Here is an 18,500-nt window from a genome sequence, read left to right on the forward strand (position 1 = left end):
TGAGACATATTCAACACTGGGAGATCCGTGTCAGAATGGAGTGGTACAAAGGAAGAACCGAAACTTGACTAAAGCAACAAGGACAGTGTCAAGCTAATCAAGACTTTCTAAATACTAAAGGGCTAAAACAATCAATATAGTTTGCTACAAGTAAGATCATGCCTCGATTCGGATGGATGTATACATGAAGACCACAAATGAGTAAATGGCCAACATAAGCAAATACTGGATAATCTTAAAGTGTTTGAAGAGAATGTTCTACAGAAGCAAACAATTAAATATTATCAGTTGTTTGAAGATCTTGGCATTTGCAGTTAAGACTCGTAAGGATATTCTTCATGGCTACTCAGTGGAGTTTATATCCTACAGGGCATTTGTGATTGATCAACAGAAGGTGATTGGAAATCTAAATGCATAGTTCAACAACTCCATGCTCCAAGCTGTTACAGGAGAAATTAATGGTATTGATGATTCATATCTAAGCAGTGGAATGGCAGTGTATATCACAACTCATTAGTTCAATGAAGCCAGTCAGCAAGGGTACGGATTTTCAGGAAATCCCAGATTCAGCTTAGGGGGAGCAATAGAAGGATCAACTAGTCATACACAACAACACATTGAAAATCAAAGGACACTAAAGAACATATCTGCTGAGATAAAGGGTTTGATGTCAATATTATTCCCAGAGTCTAGTTCTTAAGTGATCTGGATGGTGGAGTAATGATTAGTAGAGCTACTGAGTATGGATGACTAATTCTCTAGTTTTCTATTTGAAGAAGAAACTAAGAAAGTTATAGAAGCTCTGATAGATCCGGATTGATTGGGTGATTTCAAAACAAGATGAACTTAATCAGTCAGTAAGCAGATTGTAGGGAAGCTGTTATCCAAACCAAATGATAATTTTGTAACTGGTACAAGGATAACCAGAAGTCAAAACTGGATGACAATGGCATTGTTGCGAGGGATAAGGACAGACTGGATGCTAGGTTATTATCTGAAATCGTCAAGGACATGGTATGGCACTCTAACTGAAGTTACAATTTAATATGAACTAGTAGAGTCGTCATATTAATAACTCTCTTATCACTAGACACAAACATAATGTAATATATGTATAATGATATAATGATATAATGTTCTCAAGATGACAAAGTGCAAGGTTCCAAGTGGATCCTAGAGAATCCAATCTTATAGCTATTAACAAGATTATTAGATATCTTAAGGGACTACCAACTCTTGGAGTAAAGTACCCTAAAGATATTGTGCTTAACATCACTACGCCATAAGTGGGCTATTGTAATGCCTAAATGGTATTACAATAGGCCCCAAAAGCGTTACAATAGGTCTATTGTAACACCAGGGGGCGTTACGTATACGAGTATTACAATAGACACCCTAATGTAACACTTCATTGATCTATTGTAACAGAGAAGAAAACGTTACAATAGGCAACTAATATAACACTAAAAGGCCCAAATGTAATGCAAAATGAGTGATACAATAGCTTGATCATGATTGAATAAGTGGGACCCACTGGTGGGGCCCATATACCTATTGTAACAGTCTGCTTTATCTATTGTAACACAATTTTTTAATACTTAAGCAACACTAGCATATGTAATGTAACACTATATATAATCATATATTACACTAGAATATGGGCAAATGTAACCGTTAATTTTAAAATTTTGAAATCTATCCTTAATTTAAAGAACAAACCCATTAGCAAAAAACATCAAAGTTGTCATACATACCATACTACTACATTACATCCAAACTTGGCCAACATCAACTACTCATACCCCCAACACATATCACAACTACGACAAAAGTACTAGATTATCAAAGACTAGATTACAACAAAAGTACGTAGACCACAATAAACTCTGAGCAGATACAAATGTAAAACAATATAAAATAGAATATCTAAGAAGTTTTCCGCCTTGACACGAGTGTCATTGTAGATCTTGATCACTTGAATTGCACAAAGAATAGTGTGTTCACTTCGTGTGCGCTTCAACTCCTATTCTTTAACTCTTGAAAATTTACTCTGCAATCTCTACAAAATTCCTTCTTGTTAAACCTGTCATATAAGACCAAGAAAATAGATAGACTTTAATTCCTAAAATTGTGAAAAATACTGCTACATGGACATGCGAGATGTAACATTTCCTTGAATACAAAGACCTCTTCCTCAACTTTCTTTTATTATAACACTTAAAATAAATTTTTTTCACAAGAAGATAAAATGCATATAATATTCACAAAGAATCCATAACACTCCTAGGGCCCTGTATATACAGTTGACTGCACAAGACGATTACAGAACATGTTAAATTAGCAAAACATTCTTTGTCTTAAAGTTGAATCGTAAGATGTAACTAAGCCCGAGATTTACTTTCTAAGAAGGTAAAAGTATTTTCTTAGATTTCCAGTATTAGGTCCTCCTACCAGTACAAATTGATAAATACTACAGAGTTTCTTACATTTTCTTGGATTTACTTGTACTATACTGAAAATGACAAGGATATCATACAGTTCAAATAATTTAAACTCGTATATGGCATATTGTTTATGGTACACAGCTGCAGATGATATGTTCTTACATGCTTTACTTAAATTTAATAAGTAATTGAACAAACTTGAAGCAAGCATGATATGTCTGCTCAATGACATCTTTCACAGACATAAGTTTCAGAAGAGAGATTCAAAAGTACCGGCAGATATTGTGTTGACCCTAATTTTACATTTTCTTCCTGCTTCAAAAGCAAGCACCTGAACATTAGCTTAAAGTTAGGCTCCAGAAGGTTAAAACAATAATCCTAACATCAGGACATGGATAATATTAGGCAGAGGAACAGTTGTATATATAGTTCAGAATTTCAGATACCAAAGAACTTTACCTAACTTCTCAGTTCAGAATTTCGGCTTACTAAATTCTCAGTTTTAAAAAAAGGAGAAAAACAAAAAATGAACACTAGATTCACTATTCCTTAGCTATACCTCAAGCTAGTTTATTTTCCTATCAGATTAGTGCAACAGTTAAAAGGGAGATAATATGATTCCTCTGCATATGAAGATCAGCTAAACCATTATAAAAGTATCTCCGAGAAATATTAAAATCAACAATATTTAAAAGAAAAATGCAGGCTCATAGTAAGCATCATGGAGCAGTACAAATTGATACATACTACAGAGTTTCTTACACTTTCTCATATTTACTAGTTTGAACGAAGTAAGAACATATATGTATAGAAAGCTTGGATCAGACTACAGAATAGAGGTCATACCCGGATTCATTATCAGAATAAAATTCTTTAAAAAGGAAATATAGGAATAACTCGAAGCAGATATTGCTGCAAGATACCCTTTCCTCAAATTTTAAAAAAATTTAAAGTTACTGGCTAAGGTTAAGTAAAAAAAGCACATACATTCAGTGAAATATATTCATTCAGTGAAAACAGTTGACAGATTTAAGAGTAAAACTAAAACAAATATATAATTCTCAATTTCTAGTTTTAGTAAATACTAATCACAAAATTAGCCAATTACGGTTGCACTCTATTTATTTTTAGGTGTTGAAAGTAATAAATATATGCATGTAGCCACTGCTTCAAAAGATAAGACCATAAGGCCGTGGAAGGTAAATTTATTTTCATATCCCTAAAGCAGGGCTACATTCTACAGACTGAAACTGCAATAATAGTGACATTTTTATCAATAGTTTGATGCAGAAGATACTCTGGATCATCCCATGAATATTAGATCATTGACAACATCGTCGTGTAGAACTGGTGTCGCTTCCTCTTTCTTAGACTCCCTCAGAAGGGATTCCAGGTATTCCTTCCAGTCTTTAGCGCTGTAATCAGACATTTTTATTAGATACAAGCCAGGTGCTCCCTGATAAGTGACAAGTGAGAATTTTATATATTTCAACCTACCTCGTGTTGTTGTCAAAGAATCCAGCAGTAATGCTCTGATTAGCAACTCCAAGTTTGTGCTCAGCTGCAGCTCTTGTTCCTCTACAGTTTGGACCTATTTAGAAAAACCAATATATATCAAACTGAAGATATTAAACATAGTAGTCAATAAATGATTTACAGAAAATTATTCAACCAATAAAAGGACAAGGTATTAACTCAGTAAGATCCATAAGAACAAAATAATGCCTATCACCAGTCAAATTTAAACAAGTGCACACTTAATTATTGACCAATGGACTCAGTGTTTCAAATCGAAGGACAAGAACTTCTCTCTTCTGGTAATTCTATGAGCTCTTATGGTAATCCTATTATTATTCCAACTTCTGTTATCTTTTCTCCAACAAGAAGCTTATGGATTCAACATGTTTTTAAACAATACACTAAATGTGAATTTCTACAAGAATTTGTTGACAAATACTTGAACAATGCCCAGAGGAAAACTCATAAACAGAGGCGGCTACTGTTTTCCCCGTGTATATTAAAATCATCTTACATTCAAGTTAATAATAATAAGGTGTGTGTTTGTGTGTGTGCGACTTACAAAGCTTAATAAATAACAAATATGTACCACTTTTCGAAAACACGAAAATGCAGAAAGGAAGCAACGGCCAGAAGGCATAAGACTGCTCGTATTCAATCTTTGAATCTCGGAGGTTGAGTAATGGCATTAATATGGCCCATTTTCTGCTCAACCGCAGAGAACTCCCCCTGAATCTCGGCAGTGGCGAAATCAGAAGCCATGGCCTTCATTCCCTGGGAAATCCATTTCACAACACGCTTCCCGAAATCTCTTCTCCCTAAAGGATTACCATTCTGATACATCACCCGCACATCAAAAACCTTGTTAGATTTTGGTTTTGGAAACCTGAACTGAACTCCTCTTACCTATACTTATATTCTTATTTGCTGTTGTTTTAGTAGCAATGGTATTATCACAAAATGAAACCACCAGTTAATGGTATCAAAACCCAAAATTGAACATAACAAAACTCCAAATAGATGTATATACTTACCAATTCACTCGAATCCCAATTTTGAAGCCCGAATCACTTGCAAAATCAATTAAAAATTGGTATTTTCCTTCAAATCTCCACTGGGAAGCCCTAGAAATCCCGCATGACCATAAAAATTGAAAAGTAAGGACCAACTATTTAAATTAGAGCCATATAATTATTTATTCAAATATAAAATCGCAAATTTGCTCATCAATTCATCCATAATCGAGAGAGTTTTGAGAGAGTGAGAAAGAGAGAGAGTTTTTGTCCAAGTGAATAAGTCCGGGTCATTTTCGTTAAGTGGGGAAAAATACCGCCCATTTTTCATTAGTAAAACGTGCATGGTTGTAATTTTTAATTTTTTAATTATTAAATTATTATTTTATTATATAAAAAATAAAAAAGTAACTTTTATATTTATGTCCAATAAATTTTATAAAATTTATAATAATATATATTATATTCTTGATATATTAATAATTCAGAGTATAATTTAAAACTAATTTATAATAACATTTTTATTTTAATATTTTTAAAAGTTAAAAAGTAACTAATGTAACATCAGGGGCTGGTGTTACATGCGGTGTAACACCGACATTTCTCTGCAACAGTAGTTTTATAGCTATTGTAACACTAATTTTGAGGTGTTACAATAGGACCAAAATTTTTTAGCTAATGTAATGCTCCTTGTAACACTTGCATTACAGTAGCCCACTTATGACATAGTACATGTTTGGCTATATAGATATAAATTAGGCAGGTTGTAAGAAAGACAGGAGAAGAATCTCTGAAGCTGTCAACCTAAGTGACATGAGAAGCATCTCGGGAAGCTGTCAACTTCGTGGAAGAAGATTAATTTCTTGTTATGATAAGAAATAACTTCAAATCCAACAACTACGTGGAACACCATGACAAGACACCTTGACATCAAGTATCATTTATTTCGAGAGTATGTCTTTTAGTCAAAGAATCACTCGCAGAAACACCTATTAAATCACTTGTTAAAGTTAATTTTTTCAAGATTGATTTGTAAGTGAGGGATATCATTCATTGCACATTAGTCGAAAATCCCATTTGTAAAGAATTCTTCATATACGTTCACAAGTATTAAATCTTCAATATTTAAAGGACTTGTGAATTTATCAGTAATCCAGTACCTCGTACTTAGTGCTACCATCTTGATTATCATGATTACAATGTCATATACATTTGTGGTAGTCAAGTATTATAGCATTAAGTTTGAATATTATTTTAATTAATTTAAATTATGATGGTAGACAATTCCATTCCATATCAGTCTCATAATTTAAATTATATTAAAATAATATGCATCATAGTTATTTGTATCATGTACGAATAATTGTGATACTTTTGGTATTAGTGATATTATTTAGAATTTTTGTTTTAAGTAATCAATGCTTATTTCTAAAATGGCTAATATTGAAAGTTGAAGTATTTTCTAAGTTATGTGTATAAAACTCTCAATATTTTATATGCTTAGAAAGTATTTCTAAAAATTACCAATTATTCAGAAAGTGATTACCATGTGTATAACTCATATATTCCATTGGTAATTATTCAAGGATAATTATAAATATTTAAGTGCTAGTATCTAACTCGTAGATATTTAGTATTTATTTTGGGTTGTTTGGATTATGAAAATTAAAGGAATTCAATGATTTTATTTGCTCCATAATTCAAACTAACTTAAAATAAATAAGCAGCATTATTGATTATAACTAAATATGTCAACAATTGATATCTAGTATATTGATAGTAACTTATGTGTTATAAGTTAATTATGAGATTTTGGTTTTAGTGAATTTAGCAATGTTCACATCTCAAGAATTCACTGAAATCATAATCATGATTGTAGCATGATTAGTTATATGCTAATTTTTGACTTGTAGCAGTTAATGATATTTAGTTAAGAGTTCAAGTATGAACTAATTGTGAAGTATTATTATTTGTGGCATTACTTAAAACTCCTCTAAGTAATCAATGCTTATGTTAGATATATTCCCTTAATTGTCTTGACGCGTACGCGATTACCTTGCTGTGCTGTATAAGAAGCACCCTAATTCCTTATGCGAAGCATCACTACACTTCACAAAATCTCATTTTCAATCCGGCAACGCCAACATAGGGAACGTCACCAACCTTTGCTTCGGTTCTTAAAAGTTGTTCTCGCATTTCTCTGTCCATTCGAACTTCTTAGTCTTACGAGTAAGCCGCGTTAAAGGGGCTACTATCTTTACAAACTTGAACGAACCTCCGGTAGTGACCGGCCAATCCTACCTCTGGGAGTTGCCCTAACCATGGTCATCAATTCCTCAATGGTCCTTTATTCATTCTTGTCAGGATCCTTCACGGGATCCTCCTCAGCAACAATCCCTTCTAGGACAACATCCTCAACCGCTACATCCTCAATATCAACATCATCCGGTCCTGCGTTAGGACGCCCTATCGGATCCACAATCCGATCTCCAATTAGTAATAAAACATCATCGCGCTGTTACTCCTCAACCTCAGGGTTCGGAGTCCCGCTACCATATACGATAACGAACTACGCTTCTATCACGATATTTATAAGGGTTCCCATAAGGGTTTTAACTGTCAGTACTACGTTAGGTAGCCCGACTATGAACTTGGCAAGAGTTCTTATTATCTTAGTTATTATCATAACGTCACATCATCTCTGAGGTTTATAACGCTTAGCTCTGATACCACTTCTGTAACACCCCCAAATCCGGGGTCGGGGATCCGGGTTGTCATGAGTTCCATTTCCCTTAATAACACCCAATCTTAATAAATAATCAACTATTCTGTACTGTGATCCCACAATAAACACACACACCACAAGTTATAGTCTCAAAGATGAATATCCAAAAAAATAATCACAAGTCGTTTTATTCCACAATTATATGCCAATACACCTTAAAAGGGTTTCTGAATAAATTTACATTTTTTTGCCATTATTACAATTCATAAATATACATAAATCTGGTACATCAAAAGTTGAAGCCTAGCCTACTGGTAGTTCCTTCCTCAGCTACAGCGACATCAATGCCTATAGGAAACTGCGGAACGTTTCATATCCGCTCGCGAATTGGGAGCTTGGTCCTGTTCATCTTTTCTATCTGTTGTTGTGTGATGAAAAAAGAAAGCAAGGGTGAGCAGCAAGCCCACCAAAATAATATGTATAATGATTTACAGTATATGAGCCTTCTCATAATACTCATGAAAGTCTTGGTCAAAAGAAATGAACCAAGTTTGATATCTTAATGCGATGAAGTCGCAAAATATTCAGTATATATACATATATACTTTTCAAAATCTTTGAAATCCTCTGACATGTATAATATACACAGAGTTCCCGTTTATAACTGTATAAACTATCGTTGCAAGGTGATCTCATATATCTAACCTTGTCTCAACGGTTTTCCGAAAATCTTTGTCATGCATAAGATAATCATTTACTAGATATAAGTTTAAAAGATGAAGTTACAAGATACTCCAATATACTTATATCTTTTCCAAATACTACTTGAACTACCACCGTTCAAGTTATAATTAGTTTCAAAAGTTCATCACATAGATGAGACTACAAGACCAGATTTGAATAGATTAAATCTTTAAAATATCATCAAAATAAAATGAAGTTACGAGATACTTCATTTGATGCAAACATCATTTTGAAAACTTGACCCTGCCAACACTCAACAATCGCCCAACCGTAGCCTTTCTATCGAAGTGCTCTGGGTAGTGTTGCAGAAATATCCAATTGGATGATGAACTCACTACGGGAGTTTGCCGCGCCAGGAAGACCACTTACGATGATCAGTCGTAGTGGTGCAACCCCACCATTTTCTACATGTAGAGGAGAACCTGTCGGATTTACTTGTCAACCGAACACTGAACTCCTAAGGAATGGACCGCCTTAGCGGAACTTCCAGGCCATTTGGGCCAATATAATAAGGCTGGGCCGACGCCACTCGACCACTTACGCCACTCCTAGTTCAGATGAAATCCATGACTCTGAAACGTAAAGCTCGTTCCCCCTTTCCCCAAGTAGAAACTTGTTGATACGGCTCCACCAAGAAGTCGTATCTAGTTGGAAAGGAGAACTTACCGATATTTCCCAGGCGATGCCTGTTAATGGATTAACTTGTTCCAAGAATTTTACTTCCCGAGTGTTGGGTAAGTAATCAATTCATTTAACAAAACAGCAACCTTGTTGCGAATATAAAACACACCACAGAGCCGGATCCCTCAGGTTTTGAGCGAGTATTTAAATCCCCTTCGAAAGGAGGATCTTAAATATAAAAATGAGTTTTGGGATCCGCTCTAACTTTTAAAAATCATTTTGAAGACTCGCAAAACATTTTTAAGAATATTTGGAGTGATGCTGATTTAACAAAATAAATCAGTCTCAATATATTAGAAAATATCTGAATATTATTATTTAAATAATATTTCCATAAATAATAATCTTTATAAAAATAATTGAAGTAGAAGTTTTAAAACTTATACTTGAAATGAATATAAAATAACCAAAGATATACCTATACGAAAGTACTATCTTTATTTGAATAATCAAAAGTGAGTTTGATTATCGACACCTTATCCTTTAATAAAATAAAGAATATATCTCAGCAAATAATCGGAGTCATAGATCCTCAAATGAATATTCAAATAATATTCAATAAATAAAATAAGTTGAGTCATAAGCCCTCGAATGAATATTCGAAATAATATTCATTAAATAATAAGCTGAGTCATAATATACCTCGAATGAATATTATAAATAATATTCATTAAATAAAATAAAGGAGTCATACATCCTCAAATGAATATCCAAGTAATATTCAATAAATAATATAAAGGAGTCATAAGTCCTCGAATGAATATTCAAGATAATATTCATTAATAAAATAAAGTTATCGAATAAACCTTATTCGATTAATAGTTTTGAAAACTATAACCAGATATATATATATAAATATATATATAAAATCTACTCGGGATCCTCGACTCCCGGTTTTAGAAAATGTTTTCACCTTTGGGTCCCTATACTAAGGGTATATGCAAGTTACCGCTATTCTCTAGCATAGGTATTATCAACTGAACCAACAGATATATATGACAAGAATACGAAACAGGCATGCATATATATACCATATCAGCATGCTTCAATATATCGCAACATTTGCTAATTAACCAACATGCATCAATCACAAGATAATGCATATACATATATACATCACAACAACAGTATAACGGGTAGAAAACTTGCCTGAGCGACTGGGGGTTACAAATGGCTCGGGACGAGTCTGGTAACCTATAAACAACAAGTAAGTTGGAATTAAACCAAAGTCACTTGTAAATCTATAATTTAACCAACTTAGACTCTAACGCTTGCTTTGCGCTTACTGATTCTCTTAAGTCACTCGAGTACCCTCGGCTCCACCATTTTTAATAATTTAACCATTACGAGTTTTAAGGCGATTCCTTCGCGAGTGTCTTACCAACTGCCTAACACACTTAACATAATTGTTTCATACAATAATTAACCCTTTAAGGTCCTTAACCAAGGTTTCAAAGTAAGGCGAGGGGTAATGGTTCGGTCGCGAAACGCCGTTACTTAAAATGGTCGTTTCTCCTAAACCGTACATCGGAATCAAACGAACTACATATCAAAACGAAGCTCGTAACATGAACTATCTAAAAATGGCAATGGTTAAAACCTAGCAGGGAGTTCTCGGGTCCTAATGTTATGAACAAAAGCAGTCTAAAGTAAATCGGACATTACGACGGCTATGTTTACGCGTAACATAAGGGAGATCGACATTATCTTCCCTCAAGGATCTCATAAGGCGACATCTCGATAATGACATATGATCTATTGTCGTAAGAAACTCAATCCATGTTTAGTGATCATTCCAATTTCTTTCAAGTCTATTGCACAGACTCTCATTATAACTTTTAGCATTAGAGCTTTTGCTTCTCAATACCCATTCTTTTCCAGTTCGTAATCGCTACTACCTTCCGTTCCTAATATTATACTGGTTATACTTCTGCTCGTTAGCGTTCTATAACCTTTTAATAACCATGTTAACCTTAGTATCACGAACGCGTTAGAATCGGAATACCACCGTACTGATACTACTTCCTTTAGCTGCTTCCATCTTCGAAAGCTTGGTCCTTCATATAGAAGTAAAAGAATTTATTGAGAGATTACTATGATCATGAACACTTGTTATATCGCATAGTTAGTACAGAAGGTGGCCATTCTTTAGTACTTGACAAGCAATTAAACAATAGCTGGTATCCTACTCGGCTTCTATCACACAGATAGATAGTCATTCGGCAATACCTCCCCTTCTGGAAGGGTTGTTCTTCTCAGCTTATATGAAATGAAAAGAAGAAAAAAGAACGAATTGAAGAGAATTGTATATATGAAAAAAATATACTGCCACAAAATATCTGGCTTAGAACCTACCTCTGAATTATAGAGGTTTGTCATAGGAGAATAAAACATATGTGTATATATATCAACATCAAGCATTATAGCATCGTATTTCACATGCCTAAATATTTGCTATTCCGTCCATCCTTCTATGGACCCATGCTCTTCCTCGAGCTTATACACAAATCACCTTTGAAACTCCCTCGATATCGAAAATCGAACCCGGGATCTCATTCTAGACATCATCGTTACTAGAATTCTATGCTTGCACCGCAACCTTCCTCGTATAATAATACGACTCTCCATTGATAAGAAAGAATAAATATTCAATAGGTAGATACTCTACTTAATTAGTCTATCAATGATAACTTATACACTACCACGACCCGATTAGTGGTACTCAATCTCAACACCCATTCCAATACAACTCTCACGGTTGTAATCAGCTCATTACTCACAGAATCATTGCTGCCTTACTATGGTCCACCACTGACCTACAGTAGTCATTCATTTTCCATGAAGTCTTAATAGCTAACCATACGGAGTCCATACATCTCGTATCTAATTCTTCTAAGGAGGTAACATGATCACCGTTCATGATTCAGGAAGAACACTCCTGAACTTGACGTGCTTTCATGACATGAAGTAGATAAAATTGCAGAAGAGTTTCAGTCAAAGCAACGATAGTAGGTTAATACCATTCTTAATCGTATGCCTTCAATTGAAGACTTAACTCAAAGGTTCGTTTAGTCCTTTTTTTTTGAAACATGGTCCTGACTTATCTCAAGATAGTATCTTCTGAGATAGATAGCCCGCTCATGGCGATTACACGAATTAAACCTTTACCAACTACTATTACGGTTGGGTATTGCACAGTCATCAGAAGGAATGTCAATCTTCCAAACCATAATACAATCTGCATAGCTTTAACCATCATCACTGTATTCCTTTGGCACAAGCGCCTATAATTATCCTCTTACCTTTAAAGTGTCGGCCACCTCTTTGGCCCTTCCTGATAGTAAAATTTCCTTACAGTCAATGTCATTTTAACCACCTCCAAATAAATTTTCTACCTCATTTCAATCACAGCTTATGTGAAGATGTTTTCCTTAAAATCTGATGAGAAAAAAAAATCACCATTTTTCCATAAGTTATTGCCTCAGTCTTTAGAGGTTAATCACTGTCACGACTGACTCTCAATCATACTTAGAACATCTTTAATCTTAGGTCCTAATTGCCTGGAACAAATTTGACCTTTACTGGTTCGATCCATACTTTCTCGTGGTTTAACACGTGCCCCACTTGGCATCATTATAATTACGTCATATTTCCTTTATCAACATTTTTATTCTTGAGAATTTTGAATATTACCTTTCTCCTTGTAAAACCTCTAAGGTTATCCTTCAATCGTTCCTCCCGTATTCCCTATATACAGGGCATATCAAAATACCATTTACTAATACTAGAACCATTGTCTATATACTTCTGAAATATTTCTCCACTGATTCTTAAAGGTTGTTGTTACCTTAACCCTTTCCAAATCATACTGTCAAAACTCATACTGTCCCTATTAAGGGTGAAATGCCAACCTTTATACATTCCCCTAGGATTCATTTTAAGTTACCGATGTTCTATCCTTAATTCCTACCTTTAAAAAAGTACATGCATCCTTCCATGGATAAATTAAGTCATATATCCCTGATAAGGGTGTCTTATTCAATCATTCCCACCTCGATAGTACATGTCTAATTTCACAATAACATCTGTATTCAAACTGAGGTCAACCCATATGGCCTTCAAAAGATAACAACGGTTATCCGTTTTTCTTGCCTAATTTGGTAACGATAACAAGGATGTTCTGGAAGATATTGGTCGTGTTCAACGTGAACCTCTTCTTAATAATTCCTTATTTACTTTTGTTATTTATCTCAACAGTCACCTCAATGTTGGGATATCTTTCATACATGGCGTCTCCCTTTCTGGGTATCAAGCCACCGGTCTTACACTTCATATTCTTGAAGGTCACTTCCTTCATCCAATTTTTCCTAATTTCTTACTTCCTTGTCTCCTCAGTCTATCCGCGTCTCATTATTTATCCTTCGAATTATCTCAAGGTTTCCTCGAATCCTTGGATGAAATATATGTATCTCTTATACCTTCAACCATCAATTTAAGTCATGGTGAATCACCCTCATCCTGACGATTACATACTTTTCTATTTCTATTACTACGAGTCTTTAGGGTTTCCTCATACCCAACTCCCTTATCATTCCTCAAACTCTCTTGCCTTTATATTCCTTTCCACTTCAGTTTATTTTTATTTTCCTTTCTCTTATCATTATTTCATGAACCAACCCAACATAAGCATCGATTTCAAACATCCCGTCATTCTGGATTCGCGTCCTCAGAACGAATATTGACAACTTTTACCACTTAGATTCATAATTCATCATACTCTTCTGCCTTTGTTCTGTCTCTAAAGCTTTTACACTATCTCCCTAACCTTGGGAAGTACTTTCCTAAAAACAATTGACTGAACTTAAATCAGTTTATTATAATCTCTTGCTCCGTGCCTTCCTTGGTCTTTCACCAGCGGGTGGCCTCTCTCTTAGGAGGGTAAGTGACAAAAATAGTCTTTTGTGATTCGTCAATCATTTAGAATCTCAAATGATTCCTGTATTTCCTTTAGCCAGGCTCTTGCCTCGACTGGGTCAGCTTGTTCCTTGGAACTCTGAGAGCTTAGCGACTTAAAGGTCCTGAAAGAATTTCTCACCGCATTGTTTCCTCAGGGTGGTGGTTGGGGATAATAGTCTAAGTTCTGTCTAGACAGGTCCATAAATTGTCGTATAGGAGTACCATCTCGGGTCTCCTTTCCTTACTCGACTTTCTGTTTCCTTAGTATGAAATATTTCAACCTTCTCCCATAATCGGGGTTATCTTATACATTAAAAACCTTGTTTTCCACTCTATTATGTTATGGGTTCTTTCTTTCATGATGGCAACCTCCCTGACTATCACATTCAGGGTTTGCCCTAAATCTTATTCCTTAAACTATGGCTCTCATCTAAGTTCTCATCCTTAAGCTCTTGAACTTTTGGAACCTAATTTCTGTAGGAACACCTCACTATCCCTTTATCATCTTTCTCGGTGTGGATCTCTTCTCCAGTCATTGACTCTCTGCCTTCATTCATCACTTTTTCTGGCACAATATGTTCTTTTCCAAAAATTCGGTCTGTATTGCAATCTCAAACAGCTTTTCGGTACCGGCTCCGGTTACCTTCATATCTATTTCCATTTTCTCAAAATCTCTTATCAACTCTCTCAAAGATATTATCATCTTGAGTCTCTCCTTTACACTAAGGGCATCAGCCACCACATGGGCTTTCCCCGAATGATACAGAATCTCCCAATCATAATTCTTGATTAGCTCTAACCGCCTCCTCGGGCGTATGTTGAGCTCTTTCTACGTAAAAATGTACTAGAGCTCCTATGGTTTGTGAATCTCGCACTTCTCTCCATACAAGTAGTGCCTCAAATCTTTAGGGCAAAACTATTGCCATGAGCCCAAGCTCATGGGTGGGGATATCGAATTTTATATTCCCTTAATTGTCTTGACGCGTACGCGATTACCTTGCTGCGCTGTATAAGAAGCACCCTAATTCCTTATGCGAAGCGTCACTACACTTCACAAAATCTCATTTTCCATCCGGCAACGCCAACATAGGGAACGTCACCAACCTTTGATTCGGTTCTTAAAAGTTGTTCTCGCATTTCTCTGTCCATTCGAACTTCTCAGTCTTACGAGTAAGCCGCGTTAAAGGGGCTACTATCTTTACAAACTTGAACGAACCTCCGGTAGTGACCGGCCAATCCTACCACTGGGAGTTGCCCTAACCATGGTCATCAATTCCTCAGTGGTCCTTTATTCATTCTTGTCAGGATCCTTCACGGGATCCTCCTCAGCAACAATCCCTTCTAGGACAACATCCTCAACCGCTACATCCTCAATATCAACATCATCCGGTCCTGCGTTAGGACGCTCTATCGGATCCACAATCCGATCTCCAATTAGTAATAAAACATCATCGCGCTGTCACACCTCAACCTCAGGGTTCGGAGTCCCGCTACCATATACGATAACGAACTACGCTTCTATCACGATATTTATAAGGGTTCCCATAAGGGTTTTAACTGTCAGTACTACGTTAGGTAGCCCGACTATGAACTTGGCAAGAGTTCTTATTATCTTAGTTATTATCTTAACGTCACATCATCTCTGAGGTTTATAACGCTTAGCTCTGAAACCACTTCTGTAACACCCCCAAATCCGGGGTCGGGGATCCGGGTTGTCACGAGTTCCATTTCCCTTAATAACACCCAATCTTAATAAATAATCAACTACTCTGTACTGTGACCCCACAATAAACACACACACCACAAGTTATAGTCTCAGAGATGAATATCCAAAAAAATAATCACAAGTCGTTTTATTCCACAATTATATGCCAATACACCTTAAAAGGGTTTCTGAATAAATTTACATTTCTTTGCCATTATTACAATTCATAAATATACATAAATCTGGTACATCAAAAGTTGAAGCCTAGCCTATTGGTAGTTCCTTCCTCAGCTACATCGACATCAATGCCTATAGGAAACTGCAGAACGTTTCCTATCCGCTCGCGAATTGGGAGCTTGGTCCTGTTCATCTTTTCTATCTGTTGTTGTGTGATGAAAAAAGAAAGCAAGGGTGAGCAGCAAGCCCACCAAAATAATATGTATAATGATTTACAGTATATGAGCCTTCTCATAGTACTCATGAAAGTCTTGGTCAAAAGAAATGAACCATGTTTGATATCTTAATGCGATGAAGTCGCAAAATATTAAGTATATATACATATATACTTTTCAAAATCTTTGAAATCCTCTGACATGTATAATATACACAGAGTTCCCGTTTATAACTGTATAAACTATCGTTGCAAGGTGATCTCATATATCTAACCTTGTCTCAACGGTTTTCCGAAAATCTTTGTCATGCATAAGATAATCATTTACTAGATATAAGTTTAAAAGATGAAGTTACAAGATACTCCAATATACTTATATCTTTTCCAAATACTACTTGAACTACCACCGTTCAAGTTATAATTAGTTTCAAAAGTTCATCACATAGATGAGACTACAAGACCAGATTTGAATAGATTAAATCTTTAAAATATCATCAAAATAAAATGAAGTTATGAGATACTTCATTTGATGCAAACATCATTTTGAAAACTTGACCCTGCCAACACTCAACAATCGCCCAACCGTAGCCTTTCTATCGAAGTGCTCTGGGTAGTGTTGCAGAAATATCCAATTGGATGATGAACTCATTACGGGAGTTTGCCGCGCCAGGAAGACCACTTACGATTATCAGTCGTAGTAGTGCAACCCCACCATTTTCTACATGTAGAGGAGAACCTGTCGGATTTACTTGTCAACCGAACACTGAACTCCTAAGGAATGGACCGCCTTAGCGGAACTTCCAGGCCATTTGGGCCAATATAATAAGGCTGGGCCGGCGCCACTCGACCACTTACGCCACTCCTAATTCAGATGAAATCCATAACTCTGAAACGTAAAGCTCGTTCCCCCTTTCCCCAAGTAGAAACTTGTTGATACGGCTCCACCAAGAAGTCGTATCTAGTTGGAAAGGAGAACTCACCGATATTTCCCAGGCGATGCCTGTTAATGGATTAACTTGTTCCAAGAATTTTACTTCCCAAGTGTTGGGTAAGTAATCAATTCATTTAACAAAACAGCAACCTTGTTGCGAATATAAAACACACCACAGAGCCGGATCCCTCAGGTTTTGAGCGAGTATTTAAATCCCCTTCGAAAGGAGGATCTTAAATATAAAAATGAGTTTTGGGATCCTCTCTAACTTTTAAAAATCATTTTGAAGACTCACAAAACATTTTTTAGAATATTTGGAGTGATGCTGATTTAACAAAATAAATCAGTCCCAATATATTAGAAAATATCTGAATATTATTATTTAAATAATATTTCCATAAAGAATAATCTTTATAAAAATAATTGAAGTAGAAGTTTTAAAACTTATACTTGAAATGAATATAAAATAACCAAAGATATACCTATACGAAAATACTATCTTTATTTGAATAATCAAAAGTGAGTTTGATTATCGACACCTTATCCTTTAATAAAATAAAGAATATATCTCAGCAAATAATCGGAGTCATAGATCCTCAAATGAATATTCAAATAATATTCAATAAATAAAATAAGTTGAGTCATAAGCCCTCGAATGAATATTCGAAATAATATTCATTAAATAATAAGCTGAGTCATAATACCTTGAATGAATATTATAAATAATATTCATTAAATAAAATAAAGGAGTCATACATCCTCAAATGAATATCCAAGTAATATTCAATAAATAATATAAAGGAGTCATAAGTCCTCGAATGAATATTCAAGATAATATTCATTAATAAAATAAAGTTATCGAATAAACCTTATTCGATTAATAGTTTTGAAAACTATAATCATATATATATATAAATATATATATATATAAATATATATATATAAAATCTACTCGGGATCCTCGACTCCCTGTTTTAGAAAATGTTTTCACCTTTGGGTCCCTATACTAAGGGTATATGCAAGTTACCGCTATTCTCTAGCATAGGTATTATCAACTAAACCAACAGATATATATGGCAAGAATACGAAATAGGCATGCATATATAAACCATATCAGCATGCTTCAATATATCGCAACATTTGCTAATTAACCAACATGCATCAATCACAAGATAATGCATATACATATATACATCACAACAACAGTATAACGGGTAGAAAACTTGCCTGAGCGACTGGGGGTTACAAATGGCTCGGGACAAGTCTGGTAACCTATAAACAACAAGTAAGTTGGAATTAAACCAAAGTCACTTGTAAATCTATACTTTAACCAACTTAGACTCTAACGCTTACTTTGCGCTTACTGATTCTCTTAAGTCACTCGAGTACCCT

The 18,500-nt window shown here is 35.0% G+C and overlaps 1 protein-coding gene across 2 annotated transcripts; it reads right to left on the reverse strand.

Annotated features, from left to right (window-relative positions):
• Positions 1-1,701: 1,701 nt before the first annotated feature.
• LOC141724549 (chromatin structure-remodeling complex protein SYD-like) lies at positions 1,702-5,259 on the reverse strand. 2 transcript variants are annotated; one of them, XM_074526725.1, is made up of 6 exons: positions 4,997-5,259; positions 4,552-4,796; positions 3,942-4,035; positions 3,742-3,859; positions 2,718-2,775; positions 1,702-2,083 (listed from the first exon to the last, which is right to left on the reverse strand). In XM_074526725.1, exons 2-4 carry the CDS (start codon positions 4,649-4,651, stop codon positions 3,748-3,750), a joined length of 306 nt encoding a protein of 101 aa, XP_074382826.1. In that variant the 5' UTR covers positions 4,652-4,796; positions 4,997-5,259; the 3' UTR covers positions 1,702-2,083; positions 2,718-2,775; positions 3,742-3,747. The 2 variants fall into 2 exon arrangements, with proteins under 2 accessions (XP_074382826.1, XP_074382825.1); XM_074526724.1 differs by having other exon boundaries at positions 2,718-3,859.
• Positions 5,260-18,500: the final 13,241 nt, after the last annotated feature.

Source organism: Apium graveolens, chromosome 5, assembly GCF_009905375.1.
Source record: "Apium graveolens cultivar Ventura chromosome 5, ASM990537v1, whole genome shotgun sequence".
Taxonomy (NCBI): Eukaryota; Viridiplantae; Streptophyta; class Magnoliopsida; order Apiales; family Apiaceae; genus Apium; species Apium graveolens.